Source organism: Crocodylus siamensis, chromosome 11, assembly GCF_052110815.1.
Source record: "Crocodylus siamensis isolate JL-2025a chromosome 11, ASM5211081v1, whole genome shotgun sequence".
Taxonomy (NCBI): Eukaryota; Metazoa; Chordata; order Crocodylia; family Crocodylidae; genus Crocodylus; species Crocodylus siamensis.
Genome location: NC_143405.1, coordinates 2,388,624 through 2,406,716, shown reverse-complemented (window position 1 = coordinate 2,406,716; position 18,093 = coordinate 2,388,624). Strand labels below are relative to the sequence as shown.

The 18,093-nt window shown below is 39.9% G+C and overlaps 1 protein-coding gene across 8 annotated transcripts in view; it reads right to left on the bottom strand.

Moving 5' to 3' along the window:
• The window catches only part of DENND1A (DENN domain containing 1A), a 283,149-nt gene that overhangs the window by 85,018 nt on the left and 180,038 nt on the right, over window positions 1-18,093 (bottom strand). For 7 of the 8 annotated variants that reach the window (XM_090023062.1, XM_090023067.1, XM_090023063.1 and 4 more), the window contains 2 exons: window positions 17,745-17,846; window positions 7,547-7,672 (listed from right to left, as the gene is read on the bottom strand). In XM_090023062.1, coding sequence (XP_089879188.1) covers window positions 7,547-7,672; window positions 17,745-17,846 — 228 coding nt within the window. The remainder of the gene's footprint in view (window positions 1-7,546; window positions 7,673-17,744; window positions 17,847-18,093) is intronic. The other variant, XM_090023066.1, reaches the window with a different exon arrangement.

The following is an 18,093-nucleotide window of genomic DNA, read 5'->3' as shown; positions in this document are numbered from 1 at the left end:
TGTGGGAAACTCTTTCAAAGCACTTAGTCTCGAGCAAGATCTTTCAGGGATGTCTTCACAATGCTGCAGCAAAGCTAACTCTTCTCACAAGCAGAAAACAGTGAGCAGGGGCAAAATGGGAAACACCTTCCTCATAGGAAACACACTCCTTATAGGAATCATCATCCCCTCTTTTCCTTTGTGTGTTTTTGTATTGAAATGAGATGATGACAAAACCACAAGCTGAAAAGCCTTAACAAATCTTGTTTCCTACATGCTTAAGTTCATGCAACTGTTAGTAGGAAAAAGATACTATAGAAATAAACATGTTTACTAAGTCAAAGTTGTGCTATATTAAAATAAATGCTATTGATTTTTTTCAAAAAATTATGTTAAAAATATTAATCTCCTTTCTCCTCTTTCTTACACTGAAGCTTTCAACTAACAAGCCCTTTGCACAGTAAAGATACAGCAATAATGTCAGCAAAGTCAAGTCAGCTGGCAAGAGGACCACACTCAGGAAGCACAGCAGAGATGCAAGACAACAGCAGAATTGAAAATAACTGCATTGCAAAGGGGACACGTGAGAGGATTTTCCCACCCCCACGTCAAGTCTTAAATACATACTTGATAGAAACAAAGTAAGTGGATCACATTTGGAACTTATTGCTGAGATCTAATTAGGTCCTTGCTCCGAACTAGTGAATGAAAAGAAATATATTTCCATTACTGCGAGGCAAAACTCTCTCCTTCCCTCCACACGTGTGCGCATACACACTCACACACACTACATAATTCAGCAAAAGTCATTTGAACACTGGATAATGTATATCAGAGGCATTCTGTATTGTTTATTTTACTCTATTTTTGTGAATCTAATTATTTTCATACCAAATGTTGAAGTATTAGAGTTATAATAATGACACTGATATTCACTGCACCTGGCAAATAATATTTGTCCACTATCTTTAAGAAATATTGTAGGTGGTTTAAAAATAAACTTGAACATAGTCTTTCCTGTCAAGCCTCATAAATTACCAATTAACTTCATCAAGAAAAGCACATGATGTGTGTGGAAGTGGAAAGGTACATTTGCTTCTGTCCACTGAGATTTTCGTATTTACTTTCAGCTGAATATATCTGGAGAGGATTTCAGCTAAATTCAAACCCAAATCAATTCAGAAATGTTAAGTCACTCCTAACTGAACAAGTTACACAACAAATGATTGCTCATGCCGATAAAGCACTGTAAGATCAAATAATCAACAATGAGGACACAAAGGAAACTAATTAAAGCTTCATTAAAGATATTTACTTGTTATAATGAATTCCCAATGAATTCAAGTTTGCATTGATACCTATTTAGAATTCTTAATTTAAAACAGCAAGGGTTATACTAACATTTTTACTATACCATAAAAGTAGTGTGTCTTAAAATTATCAGTAGTATTATGCAGCTTTGCAATTACTATATGGATAAATTATAAGTGGCATAAATTATCATACTGTTTTGATAAAACTATTTCCTATAAATTTTTCCTTTGAAAAATTGATTCTCCTCTACGTTTTGAACAAAACTGAAAGCAGCATTACCTTGTACACATCCCTAGCACTTTAATACCCATTGGTTGAGACTAGTTCAAAATTGGGAAAAATACTATAGTTTTACTGACGCTGCAGACATCTAATATAATAAAAGCCTTAGTCTGTCCGTCTGCAGTGCTTTATTTGCGCTCTGATTGGTCGTCTCAGCAAACAAGCACAACGCTGACTGAAACAAACAATCCGAGCGCTCCAAGAGCGTCCTGGACAAGAGGCGGCGCAGCGGTGGAGCGCCACCATGACAGGGGGACAGAGCTGGGGGTGCCCCCTCCCAGCCCTGCTCCCTGGAGGCGGCGGTAGCACGTGGTGCTGCCTGAGGGGACAGTGGGGCAAGCTTCCCCCCCCCGCTCCTGGGAGGTGGCAGTGGCATGGGGTGGTGGCGCTCTGCCCCCGCCCTTTCATTTCTAACGGGCAATTGGCTAGCCACAACATAATGCTTTCAAGGGGTCTACAAAAAAGGGACATATATTATTGGCAGCGCAGTGCCAGAGTCACGATTTTGATTCTAAAAAACCCTCAACAAATAAAATAGCAACTGTATTAAGGAAATATTTGACTCAGCCTTTTTAGCTTCCTTTCAACTTCAAACTATGTAAGCTATGGGTACCCTGAAACCATTTTCTTTCTCTGCACCACTACAATCATTCTATTTTCAAACCGGTTTTTACTTGGGAACAGTACTATTCTTGCCAAGTTATCAGCAATGTTCCCAATGGGCAGGACAGGAATTAGATTGAAACAAGGGAAACACTCTGATCAGTTTGGGAAAGAAAGGCCCATCAGGGAGGGCAGAAGGCTGAAGGGGTTGATTATTCAGCCCTTATGAAAACAATGCAAGCCAATGAAGAGAAGGAATATAGCTGTCAACTCCTTAACAACAGCATAATGATGTTAATCATTTCACACCCTCAAGGAGGGTGTCACAAATTAGAGACAACATGCTATAGGCTGGCATATATTGAACGCACCTACAGATGTTACAACAGAGTACTGAAGAGGGTTGCTTTCTAACAAGCAGCACTGGGTTCAGGGTGCTCCCAATCCTCAAAAAAATCAGGATTAAACAGATTTTGTAAGTGAGAGAAAAGACTGGAATTAAGCAACATGGTAAGAAACAATGAAGCTTTTTGCCAAGAACAAAGTTCATCACCTTGACAACTGGATTACTAAATGTGTACTGAAGCAGGCCAGACCCTCGAAAAAGGAGCACCATCAAGATCTGGACCTCATTCAGTGCACGCTAGACAGCTTCAGCTCCACCATCACTGAGCCTGACAAAATGCCCACGTAGGAGTTTGGCTTCCTAGCACAATGCAGCACTACGCAGAGTCACCTAAGCTACTTCAGGTACCAGGAGGCAGTACAGCCACACAAACAACAAACCCTGTTTTCACGCAGGGCTAAATCAGGCTGGCCAGCATGCCATGCTAATGCAGCCAAGCCATGCTGCTCCAAGGAGCCAAGGCTGCTTAGGTATTGCTACACAGTACCCCATGAATGTATACCCCAAATCTTCCTGTTGCGTTTCACATGCCTCCTCATATGAAGCCTACATAGCATTGTGAAACTCCAAAATCTAATGGGTGTGATTGCATAGGGTACCAAATACAAGGAGCAAAGGTTAAAGAGGACAGTCATCTTCAGAGAAAGGGTAACTTACAATTAGATTTCAAAGGCTTCTCAGGATTTGAAAGCCAAACCTTTTCCAAATTATCCACGAAAGATATTAGGTACCACTGGAGAAAACTGGGCCACAGAAACTTTCAACTCATGATACATTAATGCCAATGAAATGCAGTTGGTAGGACCCAAGATGCAGAAGGTGAATACTTGCTCAGATTACTAATGAGGATTTATGAAACAAGACAGGGATAAAACCAGGTGCTGAACAACTAGAAAAGGCTCCACTTAATGCGCTGAACTCTGATGGAAGAGGTCAGGGGAGAGTTGCCAAATTTCTGGAGAAGATATTACGGACAAAGGAAAACACATCAAAGGTACTTCTCCATGCAAGATCGTCACCTGCTACCATCACCTTCCAAGGAGGAAGGCACTGAAACATGACAGGCAGGACACGCGAGGGAATTAACTGCATGGGAAAGAAACGAAATTCCTGTCCCCACGGAAAGGGGCGATACAGCGATGCCAACCCTCTGAGAAGACAGCATGTTGGAGTCCGATTTCTCAGGTAAACCACTGTGCCTATAGTAAACACTTACCTGTGGGTAAGCCTAACTATAGTAGTAATATTCATTGAAAAGCTTCATATATTTCATTGCACTATGCCCCAAGTATTATTCCGTTTCACAGATTTTATCTAATGAGTTTCTCTCCATCACAGGGGTTATTAGATGCGTTTCTTAATAAAAGTGTGCTTGTTGATGAAACAGGAGAAAGAAAACGGGCGAAATGCTAACTCTAACCACTAGGTGTCAGTCTAAGAAAGAGCATAGTTAACATTTTTGATGAGGTAAATTTAAAAATCTTAACTTTGTCATGTTTTTAACGTATATATGTAATTTACAACATACATGTAGCTTTAAATATTTAAATTACACATTTATTTCTATTGAAGATGACCCAGTTTTGACTTGCATGTTTAAGAGATGTACATGAACTCATCTGCTCTTAAGAGACAAAGACTTAAATATAGAAATTTAAAAAACAAACAATCATACCATTTACAAAAGGTAGGCTTAATTAAAAACAGTAGGTAACATATGTAAAGCTACACACCTGCCTCTAGACAGCCAAGCAAGCATGTTGCCTCTTACATACCTTACTGTATTTAACAGAAGTGAGTTGAGCCATATATACACACCATATGTGACAAATTCTTCCATGGTTTTATGATTCTACTTTGAACAGTTATAGAAATGTGTAAATGCATCAGTAATTTTACTACATCTTATGCTTAAATTTATAGTTGTAATTTCTTCAATCTAAAACTATTTTTCAAATGAAAAGTTCTATATTACTAAAAAAAGCATGTAAGACAACAATAACCAAGTGGCAGCCAAAGCCTATACAGTATGTAACCTTGCAATCTTTGGGAGGAGAATTTCATGTACATTTAAATGCAACGTTTGCAAGTTTGATGCAAGACAATTCTGGACCCCAAAGAAACTGAATGAAATAAGCCAACAACCTACCAGCACAATTCTACTTTGTTTGTCCCCCGCAAATTTTTTACCACCACACGTACCAATTTATGGCACTCAATCTTCTTACAAGATTAACACCACCAAATAGTAAAAGCCGTTCTTCCTATGCAATTATTTTCTTAATTAGCACTCACTATTAGCCATATATTGCAATTTTCTAAGAGATGGGATCTCCAATGACTCCAGGTGCGATAAGCTACATCATGTCCAATACTGCCTGGACCCAGGCTGACGTGCTGAAGGGTGCTATAATATGGGAAGAGACCATACTTAAAGGACAACGAGGTTGAAGCATTTGAAATATTTCTCATTCTCTTATCAGGCCTCTTCCTAGAAACTGCTCTTCCCATTTGCTTTTAAAACACATCAAAATAATTTGAATTCAAACTGTTAAATTAGCGACAGATTTAAAAATCAAGTAAGACGTCTTAAAGCTAAGCCTCTCATTACACAGCTCTGCCATAAGAATTCTCCCAGGTGGAGGCTTTTTTCCCCAGTCCCCAAGCCGCTCCTGGACTACAGCTGAAAACACTTCAGTAGCACATCACAAAAAGCTGAACTCCACCCTTGCATCTTCTGCGTATGCTCTAAAAACAGGCATCTGGCATGCAATATTCCCAACCCAAGATATCAATCAATTTGCAACTTTACTGTAAGTTCAGCTGGGAACTACCTTCTTCTGTCTGGTATTCACTACAGACAGAATAAGGGGCTGTTCTTAAGTCCCACTGAAATACAGGGGGCTCAAAATGTATTCAGTATGGAACACCCATCTTCCCTGCTTGCTTCATTTAAAGGAAAGACATGGGATACAGGCCTTCAGCATTGTTTAGACTCCCTGGCAGATGAAACAACATCCAGCAAGTCAGGACATGGCCCGATGAGCGTAAGGTTTAAACGCAGCACTCGGTCATCCCAGTGAACAACATTCTAGTAGGAAAAACTGCCTAATATGCCATATTTGCTACAGTATAAGGAACGTTATTAAGTTAAGGTATGATGGGATTTAGGAAAATAAGGCCCATTTTTCACTATTCCCTGATCCCACAGATAAGACTGAATCTTCCCTAACATCTGGTTTATGATCGCTTGACCAGTGGGGCCGTCTCAGTGATGGAAGTGATCCACAAACCAAACATACGGGGCTGTTTTAATTAAGAGAAGGATTTCTATGGGTGATATCTTTTATCAGACACATTACATGGCTGGGAAACAAGTTGTTTTGGTTTTTCTTACTTATTCAGACCAGTTTTCCCTAGAAGGGGGAACAGGCATTTCAAGGTGCTTGTCATTTCAACTGATTTTTATCTATGACGTGCAAAATCTGGCCTTCATAATGCCAGATGTTATTCCCAGAAAAGCTATATGAAATTGTATTTTGCTTTATAAAAACTCCAACCTTAACTAGTTAATCCTTCACACACATCCAGGCACAGTGTACACCAATACTCCTAGAGTTGCCTGGCAACTAGTGGGAGGAGTGTTAGAGAGCAAGAAGGGGCTAAATGAATGAAGAGAAGTTGGTGTATGTCTGACATGGATAAAGGAGGCTTACAGCCAGGCTGCCTTGCTGCTTTCAGTTTTGTTATTTATGTGGATGGGAATTAAAATAGCTCCCGTTAGTCCATATTGGGTACATTGGAGGCATAACATTCACACCCGGTATTTTTATTTTTATTTTTTACCAGCCAGGCACATGCAGAGATCAAATACATTTATATTTCTATGCATATCATATGCACATCCTCACTATGAGGACTAGAGAAAAGGACTCAGACCTGCTGAATTAAACAGTGGTACTTTAGAACAGTGACTAGTTGGAACTATGCTTTCTGGAAGACGGTGATGGACTACTGAAATCTCTTGCCAAGCTACTTCCTTCCCATCAGATTCGCAGATCCACGCATCTCCACAATATGCAAAAATATTAAATTCTGTGTATTTTCTGACTCATGCCTAGTGCATGGCTTCACCACATTATCTCCCCTGCTCCATTTGTCATGAGCCAATATGGCTAGAAGCATTTTCTGTGTGGTCAGAGAAGTCCAACCAGCAGATTGAGTAATGTGGGACCCATCCTTGACACAGGAATGGTCAGACTGGCTCGTATCTGAGGCCCATTCATCCAACCGCTCTGTCTCTGGCAGTGACCAGCATCAGCTGTTTCAGAAGGTGCAAGAACCCAGAAGCAGGTAGAAGTGGGACAATCGGTTCCCCATGTTTCCTCCTGGTCCCCAACAGAGAGAGGTTTAAATGTAGTCCAATATTTCTATCATCAGCCGTTACAACCCCAGCTATTTTATTGCTGTGTATAAACGTGAACTCTGTTTTGAATAGTATGACTTTTTTAGTCTTGATAATTTGCTGTAGCAGTTGGCATCACAGTTGAATATATATAGTGTGAAAAAAATTCTTTTCATTTGGTTTGTTTTGAATTTACATCTTTTACAAATTTCAGCAAATGCCCTCATGTTTTGTGTCATGAAAGAGAAAAGAGGAGCCCCGATCTACTTCCCTGTGTCCCCCCAGACAAAGAGGAGCTTTTCTAGGCCCTTGTTTATTATGGCTGCTCCTGGCTAAACACCCTCAATGGTCACATAATTTATTTCCTTCTCGAGATGCAGTAACAAGGCCTGTATGCAGATTCTACATGGGGCCAAACTCTGGGTATGTATAATGACAGTGTAATGGTCTTTTCACTACTTACTGGCCCACTCCTTTGATAGCTGAACATCAATTTTTTGCCCCCTCCTCCTCAATTCCATGTTTACGTCTATGTTACAAACTCACATCCTACTCACAGGTTCAATTTTCAGGGCGTTTCTGTAGCTCCCGAAGAAAGAAGCCTGGGACTTTAGGAATGCTCTTGCCACACCATCCCCAGTAGTTGTCGAGACTTTCTTTAGCCTGTTCTTTAGCGTAGAAACCTGAAAATACACAACAGGTCGGGTCATCCTTGTGGCACAAACACAGAATACTCCACAACGGGACCCAGCTTGAAAGGTTTCAAGAGGTATCACAGCAGTAGTGAAAAAGAATGGCAGACTACAAACCTGAAGCCTCTAGTCTTAAGGAAATGGTATTTCCAGTGATCGGCTATGCCCACCTAATTGATAATCACGTTCTGCTGAAAGCCTGCAGCAAGAGTGCAGGAAGATCAGGGCCAAGTTTTAAAGCCTGCCTTACTATCACCTTTTGGAAATCAGAGATTAATCCAGTGTTTTGTGTTCTTTGGAGGTGGCTAAGAAGTTGCATGTTATCCCTGTTTGCAGTCCATCAAATTTCAATACTTAAGTTTCAGTAGCCAAACCAAAGGAATGTAAAAGCCTAAGCAATTATTTCAGTCCTGGAAGTTGCACTGTGGAAGACTAGTAATTAGTCTTTCCTAATTTTAACAAGAGCTGAGAGAGACACGGAGAGAAAGAGATGGGCTGGTGAAGATGCAAATGTTCTTTAAGGCCTACTGCGACTGTATCTTGTCCCATGTACACGCGTAAGTGGGCTGCATCTTCAGCTTGCTTCACAGCAGCTTTTACAACAATCTCTGTGCTCTTTGCTAAAAATGTTATTTTGCAATCCCCTCAAGGAGAAGTCCCTAGTAACTGTCAACAAGTATCCCTGGGCCTCCTATCACCACTAAGGAAACTCATCTTCTTCCAGTAGTGCAGACATATCTTTGTCACAAAAGAGCATCTGTCTTGACTCCAACATTTCAAGTATAAGGAAGTGGGCAAAAGAAACTGCACAGGTGATATTAAGCTAAAATGAAAGATTAAGCCAACACAATGCTTGAGACTGAAAGAAATTAAGACTTTGTAAGTAATGGCCCCATAACTGATGAAATACTTTACAAGATGCACCATTCCTGATATTCTGGCCATGCCTGATAATAGCATATCCTGTAGTTTAAATGTTCTTTTATTCACCACAATATTATCAGCACAGCCTCATTTCCAGCCTAGGGTAAACCGATAACTGCAAGGATATGAAGCAATATTTGAGGAGCAGGTCTTCAGTTGATCATATTAAAACAAGAAAACATAACCAGACTCAGAAACTGGGTATACGTCTCTCTGGACTTTAAATATCAGACTCATACACATTTTTTTCCATTTGTTCTTTATACTTCTTTCAGTCCTAATCATAGTTAATTTCTGCCCATGGAAATGAAACCCAACAAATACTTTACATGTGGTTAGGAAACACTTAAGTACCAGGGAAATTTTGCATAATCAGGCCATCAATCTTCATTTGAAAGAATGCTAAACCATTTAGGGAACGAATCTGGCATGTCTGAAGAATGTCAATCACAACAGGGTCTCAATCCTGATAGAATAAAGCAAGTATAAAAAGAAAAATTGTGAGGACATCTAGGCAAATGCAGTGTTCACATGTGCTAAATGTATTTTTGAAGCATGAGCTGCAAATCTAAAATGCAATGTTTTTATTCATATGAAAGGAAAACCTATACCTCCACCCAAAAAAAAGAAGAAAAAAGAAAAAAAGGTGTCTCGCAATGACAATGGTGACATTTCCATCCTTTGAAATGGTCGATATCAACTGAGGTTCTTTTCTTGCTGCTTCTCAAAGGATCTAAACCACCTGTGCATCAGATTATTCCTCACTTAACCTTCACTGCCCTTTCTCTTTCATACTGGAGGTGTTTAATTACCTCAGATTCACAGAGCTGCACTTCAGGTGAACATAGTCCTAATGGTCTCATTACCATTTACACAAAGAAATACTCACTGATTGTAACTGAGCAAATATCAACTGTACACCCTCTTACACAGGCAAATTTAAAAACTACCCAAGCATTTAGGTTACCTGAATACTCTTTGGTCTTCTATATACTCCAAGGGCTGCCGTTCTGAAGAATTACCTATTACTGTTTTCTGTACTTCACAATTTCTCTTCTACATATAAATAGGTTGTGACTTAGTTTGATGTGCTTCCTTTTTAGTGTTTGCAGCTTGGTAGCTTCTAAAGTAAGGTTGTGTATCTGCATGCTATTGTTAGTGACAGCATTTTTGCTTCTCAAACACAGGCAAGGGAAATGAGATAAAAAGACCCTTTCACAGATTAATGTTTAACGTGCTGTGCCTGTGCTGCAATGGCTGCAACCAAATCTTTAACAAATAGTTTTGTCAGCAACAATTTTGGGGTGTTGGAGACAGAGAGCCAGGACAAGTTAAGGCTTGAAAGAGTCACAGAAGGAAAACTAGTGCAAGGAGAGCAAAGATGTGAGCAGTAGAGTCTAGACACTATTCTCCCTACTCAGGCATCTAAGGAGCACTCATACAGCTAAGCATCCACGTGCAATTCTGTTCCACCTTGCTCCAGTTCCAGAAGAACCATTCATGCGTTTGCTTTTGTCCAGCTTAGCCTTAAGGATAAGTCACAGGAACAAAGGAGAAGCATGACTCTCACATGTGCAAGGCTGTGTGTATGCTCGCTCTCTCATTTTTATATGAGAGATATGTGTATGCACACTCACATATACACACAGGCATGCATGCGTGTCCATGTGTGTAAAGCATTATAGACAAACAGACAAAATATCATCATTATAAAATTATCTTAAGATGTTTTAGGAACCCAAATACGGTGGAACAGGATTGCACCTAGATGCCCAGGAGGCCCATTTATCTTGAGCCAACACGCACCCCAGAGTGAAACGCAGACAGACACCTACCTGGCCATAATTTACACTGGTGCACTTTTACCCTCCACTCCTTCAGTAACTAAGCGTGCGCATGCATGTGAGGGAGAGGAGGGGACAACACACACACTACAATCACTTTACTATAGTTATATTTTTTGTACATATCATCATAATAAAGAGCTTTTGAGTGAACACACCCTGCAAAATTCTGAGCGTCTCTTGTGTTTGCTGGCTCCTTCATAAGCACACATATAGCTGGTTTTCACTGTTTAACATCTACATGGCAAACAGTAACTTTTCCTGTTTTGTGCAGTTTAACTCTAATATTTAAGCAGCATCAACTCACCTTTCCTTTTTCTGTCTGTCTTTAAACCTAGAAGGTAACCCCATATTTGCCGATACATGCTACAAAGGCTGCAGAAAATAGTCCCCATCCTACTGCACTGTATCTACTTGTGCTAAATGAAGAAATAAATCTCTGCTTCTGGTTTCTGATAAAATTAAAGATATTTTCATTTTTATTTTTTACTTAGACTTTTCTGCAGCATGGAGTGCTTCTGTCATAAAAAGACTGATGTTATTACTAAGTACCATGAAATGGAGAATTAAGGACATGTCCAGCATTGTTTTTAAATCCAAAAGCTGTAGTTTTTGTCAATGAGCCACGCATTAATGAGCCTCAGAGCACATACTAACATGATAGACCATAGCAGTTTCAGTGGAAGGCCTGTTGTGTCCATAATCCATGGCTCATTTCCTTTCACTGAAGCCATAATGTCCCTGAAGGAGCTCCTTTATTCTCAATGGTACAAGTGTAATAGTTCCAACAAAATCCGAAGTTTGAACTAGACACAAGTGGTATTATTGTTTTTACTTCGTCTTTAGCTTATCCGTGGCCCAAAGGCCCAGTAAGCACTGATCTTTTGAATTTCTGGCTTTTGCATTCTACATACAACTTTAAAAATAGGCTACTTTTAATTGATGCATCGTTGAACAAATTTTTGCACTGCAGCTAAATCTCTGAAATCTCTGAATCAATCTGGAAAGTTGTAAGAGTGATTTTCTATTAGCCTCTACTTGGAGAAAGATGAGCTTGGTGCTAAAGTCTGGGAATGGCAGTCAGAAGACCTGAGTTTTATTTCTGGCTTCCTGACAGGCTTCTAATGTGGCCTAAGGCAAAGACAGAGAGGTTATGACTTCAGTTTCCCCATTTATTATAGAATTACAATAACGATGCATCTCACTCAGGCATTGTGCTAATTTTAGCTAAAGCACTCCGATATCCCCCAAAAAATCATTTAAGTATTTATTCCTCAAATTAACAAAAAAATATTAAACAATTCTCATGTAGTATGTACAAACATCAAGGGAGCTCTGCTTCTTCCTTAAAATTAAAATGATCCTGGCACTACCAAGTCTTCACGTTATATATTCACACATTCACTCATCTCAATCAAGTTCTCCATAATCGCCACTTTTCACACTTTCTGATGTACAATATTGTAGCTTAAATGACAAAGCATTTAAATAATGCATTTAGAGAGAGTGATGAGTGAATACAAGTAAAGCAGCTCCTGTGTTCTCTCTGGAATAAATTAATACCTCAAACAAAGTAGGCTATGCAAACTGAACTGCAATTGTTATCCTGCCTTAAGAGACTGTAAAGGCTTTTTTTTTTTAAAAAGCAAGATTGTGACCGCTCAATATGAAGATTATTTCTAACCAAACAGGCACATATACATACAGACTATCCTAGGAGTGTTTTTAAAGAAGATTTTTATACTTCTGGCAGTTCAGGTTTAAAGGTCAGATTTAAACTATCACCATGTTTCAAAATGCAATCTGTGCAATGCAGCATAATGAAATGGTTCAGTAAAGGTGCTAGTGGAAATTCTTTTAATTAGGTCCAAGGCTTTTCAGTTGTCAACATGAATAAAGCAAGAAACATTCTATTGCAAACACAGTATAAGAAAATAAAAGTGGAAGTTACCTTTCAAAAATGGATTTGCAATTGAGAAGCAGAAATATTTCCAGGCTCCCTCAAAAATACATTTAATTTCCCACACAGTGAAAGAACAGCGAACTAGAGGCTCTCCTAATTGGGGTAACTCGCTAATGAATGGGACCCTAGTACCATGCAAAAATAAGCTATGGGGGCAGCAAAATAAAATCAGAGGCCAACTGCAAGTACTCAGTTACACAAAACACAAGTGAAAGCTACTTGGTGCTATATACCGTATATTAGTCACCAGAAATCAATGGCTTTGATCTAATAAAAACTAAGTACAGAGATTAACTTTTATATGTTTATTCCTCATCATCTGATGCTCTGGCATCTACATTTTGGCTTCAGCTCCAAGATTAGCCTATTTGGAAGGATTTGACAATAAATCTATAGGGCCTATACCAAATACACACAAGCAGAAAAAATTACTGATCTCTCCTGCCTCCCCCTTGTAGTACACAGAAAAGGGATGTAGGAAACTTGCCAGTAGCAGATGCAACTGAAAGGTAAATTGCAGTTCTAAGTAAAGCTCCTTTCTTATTACTGCCAAACGAAAAAGGAGTAGAGCTGCCCAAGTGCTCTCTGTCATGGTTATGCCATCAGCAACATGCAAGGATAACAAACAGAAGGCAAGGCAGGAGCAGATCCCAGCATTTCAACTGTCTGCCTACTAATGTAGCCATTTGTAACTTATTTGTAAAAGACCTGAGCTGGGCGATTCAAGAAGTTCGAGTGCTAAGAGGTACCGTCCAGTCAAGCCAGAGCGAAGTGCCACATTTAGTGTCTAATCCAATTCTGCTGGACCAGTCTCAGGGGGTTTCCAGCCCCTCTGGCATGCACGTTAAGCAGAAAGATATTTCATCATGTCCATTTTCACTCAGATACCAGGAGTGACTAACTTGCCCTGGGCCTTTAAAAGACAACATCTTGGGTAGCAATGTCACTACCATGAAACCCAAGTATGATTCACAGCCAAGTCTAGGAAAGTCACAGCATTTTAAAAATAGCAATAATAAAAAAGATCCCTTAATGTAGCATAAAGGGCTGTTCAGAGAAACAAGCACACTATTAAAATTTTCTATTGCATCAATTGCCTGCCGGTGAATGCATGAAAGTAAATGTTACTCATCACTGCTGACTGTAAATGGATTTAATTCAGCAAAGTAAATTTTGTGTATATTCAGGAGCTAATGAAGTGCTCAGTGTTTACATTAGCGAGCAATACTGAGAGCATGGTTTGTCTTAACAACCATTCATGACTGTGGTACTATTACAGACATTTTCAGTTCCTCAGCTAACATAGCCTGACTCAACCCTCAGCAGATCACAAATGCATCCATGTAGAGCAAGTCCAGTGGAAATGCAGACTTGCCAGATTCTCCCCATCTTCCTTCCCTTGCCCCCACCCCAGAAGAAACTGTGTATAATAGATCAGCTTCACAGTTCCCCTGCTGTGATGAACAACTTGATCCACTTACAGTTCCAAACACATGATGCATGAAAGAACTGACAGAAATTCAATTCTTGCAAAGAAAAGCAGCTGCTCTCTAGTGGTCAAAGCCAAATATTAAACAGTTTTAAAGGAAAGAAAAGACCTAGAGGAGAACCCTTCATTATCTAGGTAACTAAAATAATGAAGCAAGGAGGAATACAAATGAGGAATAGGACAGAAACATTGATTCCAAACATTAATTACACAAAGCAAAATGATTCAAGTTAAGTCTTTGTTACAACAAATATTAATCCCAGCTGTGTTTATATAGCAGTTGTGAAAAAAAATACACCATGTACACGATTTGTGAGCCATGCCAGTTAATTGAATTTGCTGGCAGCACTTCCCCTGCAATGCTCCAAACATCCTCTAAGATAAAATGTAGCTTTTAAATAGACCTGCAGAAAACTGAATCAAGAAATTTAAACTAATAAAACACAACTCTTTACTGTTATAAAAGTGAAGTAAAAGTAAGTAATGAAAGGAAGGAAGTCTCTTAAAATTTATGACATTCCAAAGCTTGAAGTTTTGGGTTTATTGGTGAAGTCTCTTCTGATGTTCTACAGTGCTCCTGCAATAGCTCCTTTAACGAGGTCCCATAAAATCTAATATAATACTTGATTGTTGACAAATCATATGTGTGTTTGAGGCCCAGGACTCGCTGTATCCAGACCTTTCTTACATAATTCTATAAAATTTACAAGTCTGTCATTTCCAGGATTGTGGATAATGGCAGGAGTGATGATCAGCTGACAGATTTGGGTGAAAAGAGTGAAATCAGAAGGAAGAATTAGTTAAAAACAAAAAAACCCCAAAAAAACCAAGCACCCCAGCATTGAAGTAAAAGTTATGAACAGAAAGGCTGCCAAAAAGCCAGGGAGTTTTGCATCAAGATGGACCTTTCATGCATAACTCACTGCTCCCTGCCTACATGCTGCGGCATACGTGACTACACGCAGTGAACTGACTCATGCCGCAGGCCCCCGAGCGGTGAAAGGACGTTGCAGTGGGAGGCAGTATGTATGCACGAATTCCCCACGGCAGCAAATGGGAAGCCTGCAAACGTCTAACTACTGCCAAAAGGGCGTAGCCACTTTCCAACAAGCAAACATTCTTTCCAAGCTATGGTAGCTGGAAATCATTGTCCTTATGCAAACTATGAAAATGCAAACTAACTTCTATTAATCCATGATGATGCACTGGACTTTTCCCAGCAAAGGAATGGAAACACTTCAGGGGCAGAGGTGAGGGAAGCGTGTCACTTCATATTTGGCAATTTTAGACGTTTGTATGCGTTTCTCTCTGGTAACGCCCCATGATCTGCAAGGCTACAGGCAAGGAATCCTGCAGGGCAAGGACAGATGTTTTCAGTTATGCTTCCGTTTCCTTCTGTAGAGCAACTTTAAAGTGATTCAGGCAATCGCTGTTCTGAACTCCACCCCTTCAGCTCTGCTTCATGGATACAGACCATGATCAAAGCCATTCCCAATCTCTTGACTAGTGGTGGCTCCTGTGAAATGGGTTCTGGGGTTAGTCCCAGTCCTAACAGACAACCACATCAGAGACCGACACCTCTGTAACTAGTTGGCAGTCACAAAAGGAAGCTCTTGGGAGTGAAATGAATATGGAGGGAGAACGCAAGTGATCTCTTCCACATAGCTCTTAAGAGGAATGCTTAAAGTACTCTGCTGATCTGTGGAGTTGGGCCCTGGCTGACCTTCCCCAGGCTCCTTCAGCCCTGGAGAAACACTTGCTGGGACAGCTGTGTCATGTTCGTGCAGCATATGTGCACGGTCCAGACACTGCACCAGAACTACAAACTATCTAGACAAAGCTGCCAACTCGATGCTCACCTCGCATCAAGACTTCAAGCAATGCTTCTTTATAGTCGCCAAAGTGTCATGGCTTGAAGTCTCACTATTTCAGTACTGAGAAGAAAAAAAAAAAAAAAAATCAGGCATTTGCCATGTAGGGAGTTATCTATCTAGCCTAGATAAAAGATCTTCATCATAGTATATAATTTAAAGGTTTACCACAACAGCCAGACTAGTTAACACATTTGTATTTAAATCTGAGGCTCTAAGTTGGTAGAAGGAGTGCTTTAGGTGACACGCATGTGGTAGAAGAGAAGGTATCCAGAAGTAGGGCATTTATTCATCATCAAGCAGCAGAGTGCACTTAGATACTCAAGTCGGTCCTGCTATAAAAATGGAATCATGCTTGCCCTCTTACATAAGTTAGTGCCAGGCCATGGTTAGCTTGCAGAAAAATCACAGCAGAAAACCAATTTCACCTGCTGCAAAGAATGTGCCCCTCCACTACAAACAAGGACACAGCAAGATATTACAACACCACGGTAAAGCCAGACAACCTGGCAAGCGTGATGGTGGTTCTGTCTGCATGCCTGCAAGCTTTTTAAATAGGCAGAAGCACCTCACAAAATCCAGGATTCTCCTGTGGCTGAAGCACAAAAGTGCTCCCTTTCCATTTCCAGTTTGAAGAAGTTTAACAATAGGCTCCAAGCAGGTACCATGGAAAAAGAGCCCTCAACATGGCAAACTCCTGCTTACCTGTGAACTGCAACATTGGCCTGCTCTGTATGCACTAAGCAATGACAATTATGCTTCAAACAGGTGTGTGACAAGACAATGGAGAGCAGAGCATTCTCTTGTTGCAGGTAATATTCAAGAGCCACAAAAAGAAAATCTATACTTGAGTTTCTTCCCTCAACCCACAAAAGAGGCAGCTTGTTTTAATTTCCCGGCATATCAATTTCATATTCAACTGTACACTGAGGCAGAATTTTAATTAGGCCTTCAAATGAAGGGCCCTTTACTTTTATAGATCCTTATAGTCAACTCAATATCTAAGCATAGGTAGCAAGAGTAATTCAGATTTTTCCATCTGCTCTAAAATAGATGCAGGCTGACCTAGAGATGGCTTCTAGTGCACTTTCTCTACACACTTTACCAATTCTATCTTCTCTCAGCTTCATTAGTGAAGAATACTCCAGGAACGGGTGGTGTCGATACAGTGTAATGCAAATTGGAAGCATATGTGGCTCAAAGGGGGAAATTAAAGCATCATTCAACAATTTATACAAGAACACTGATTTTTAAAAAAATTTAAAAATATTTGTAAATATAGTGAATATTTGAGAATTACTGAAGTGCCAAAACTGCACAAGACATGAGCAACAGTTCAGACCTATATGCACAAACCAGTCTTAGCAATCAAGTGGGCAGTCTGGCTCCACAATGAAGGATGCTAAAGAAAATATAGGGCAAGAAGTAAAATGTGAAGCACAAACTGGAAAAAACATTGGAGAAAGCTTCATTCGCTATTAGATCTCTCTTCCTTTTTTACAATGTGCAAAACAGCATCTCGTTTGTCCTTCCCAGGGGCCTCATGTCTCCCCAAAATCTGCTTTATCTTTTGCTTTATTTCACAGGACACATATACATTTTGCACAAGTTCTCTCTTCTTCAGGCAAGACTTTGTAATCTTCAGAGAACTTGGAAACTAGTAAATGAGTTGGAGATTTGGAGCAAAGCCAAGGCAGGCGTTCCCAACCTGATTGTCATCAATCTTGCTTCCCTTTCATTTCTGGATTACACAAAAAGCAGCCCAAGCTTGCAGGATCCAGATGTTCACCTGAGCTCAAGGCCCTTCAGAAATGGTCAAACACTCTTCAGAAACAGCAGAAGAATAAAGGAAGCATTTCACCTAGCACGCGGGGCTCTGGCAGAGGCAGTCACGCTTGTTAGGTAATATAATCAGTAAAAAAAAGAGCAAGCAAACAAACAGTTTGAAAATATCTGCTTTATATATACATACCACATCATTGGGAAGACTCTGAAGATCATCAAAAGGGGTTTCCAGTGTGTTGGTGTCAACATTAAGAATCACAACATCTTCCAGGACCATATTTCTAACATTCTAGAAAATAGAAAAGTCAGTAAAAGGGGTGGGGTGGGGTCAAATCGTATCCCTAAAAACATGTCACAACACACAGCATCCTTGCACCATACTATTTTCCCACATACATTTAAAGAAGCTAGTGGTTTCTCTCTGCCCCACCATTTATTGTGTTTTCCCCCTTTATAAAAATAATTTCTCAAGATGAAAGGCTCAATCTGCAGAAGGACGCGTCTTACCACATTGCATACTGCAATTGCTGGAGAAG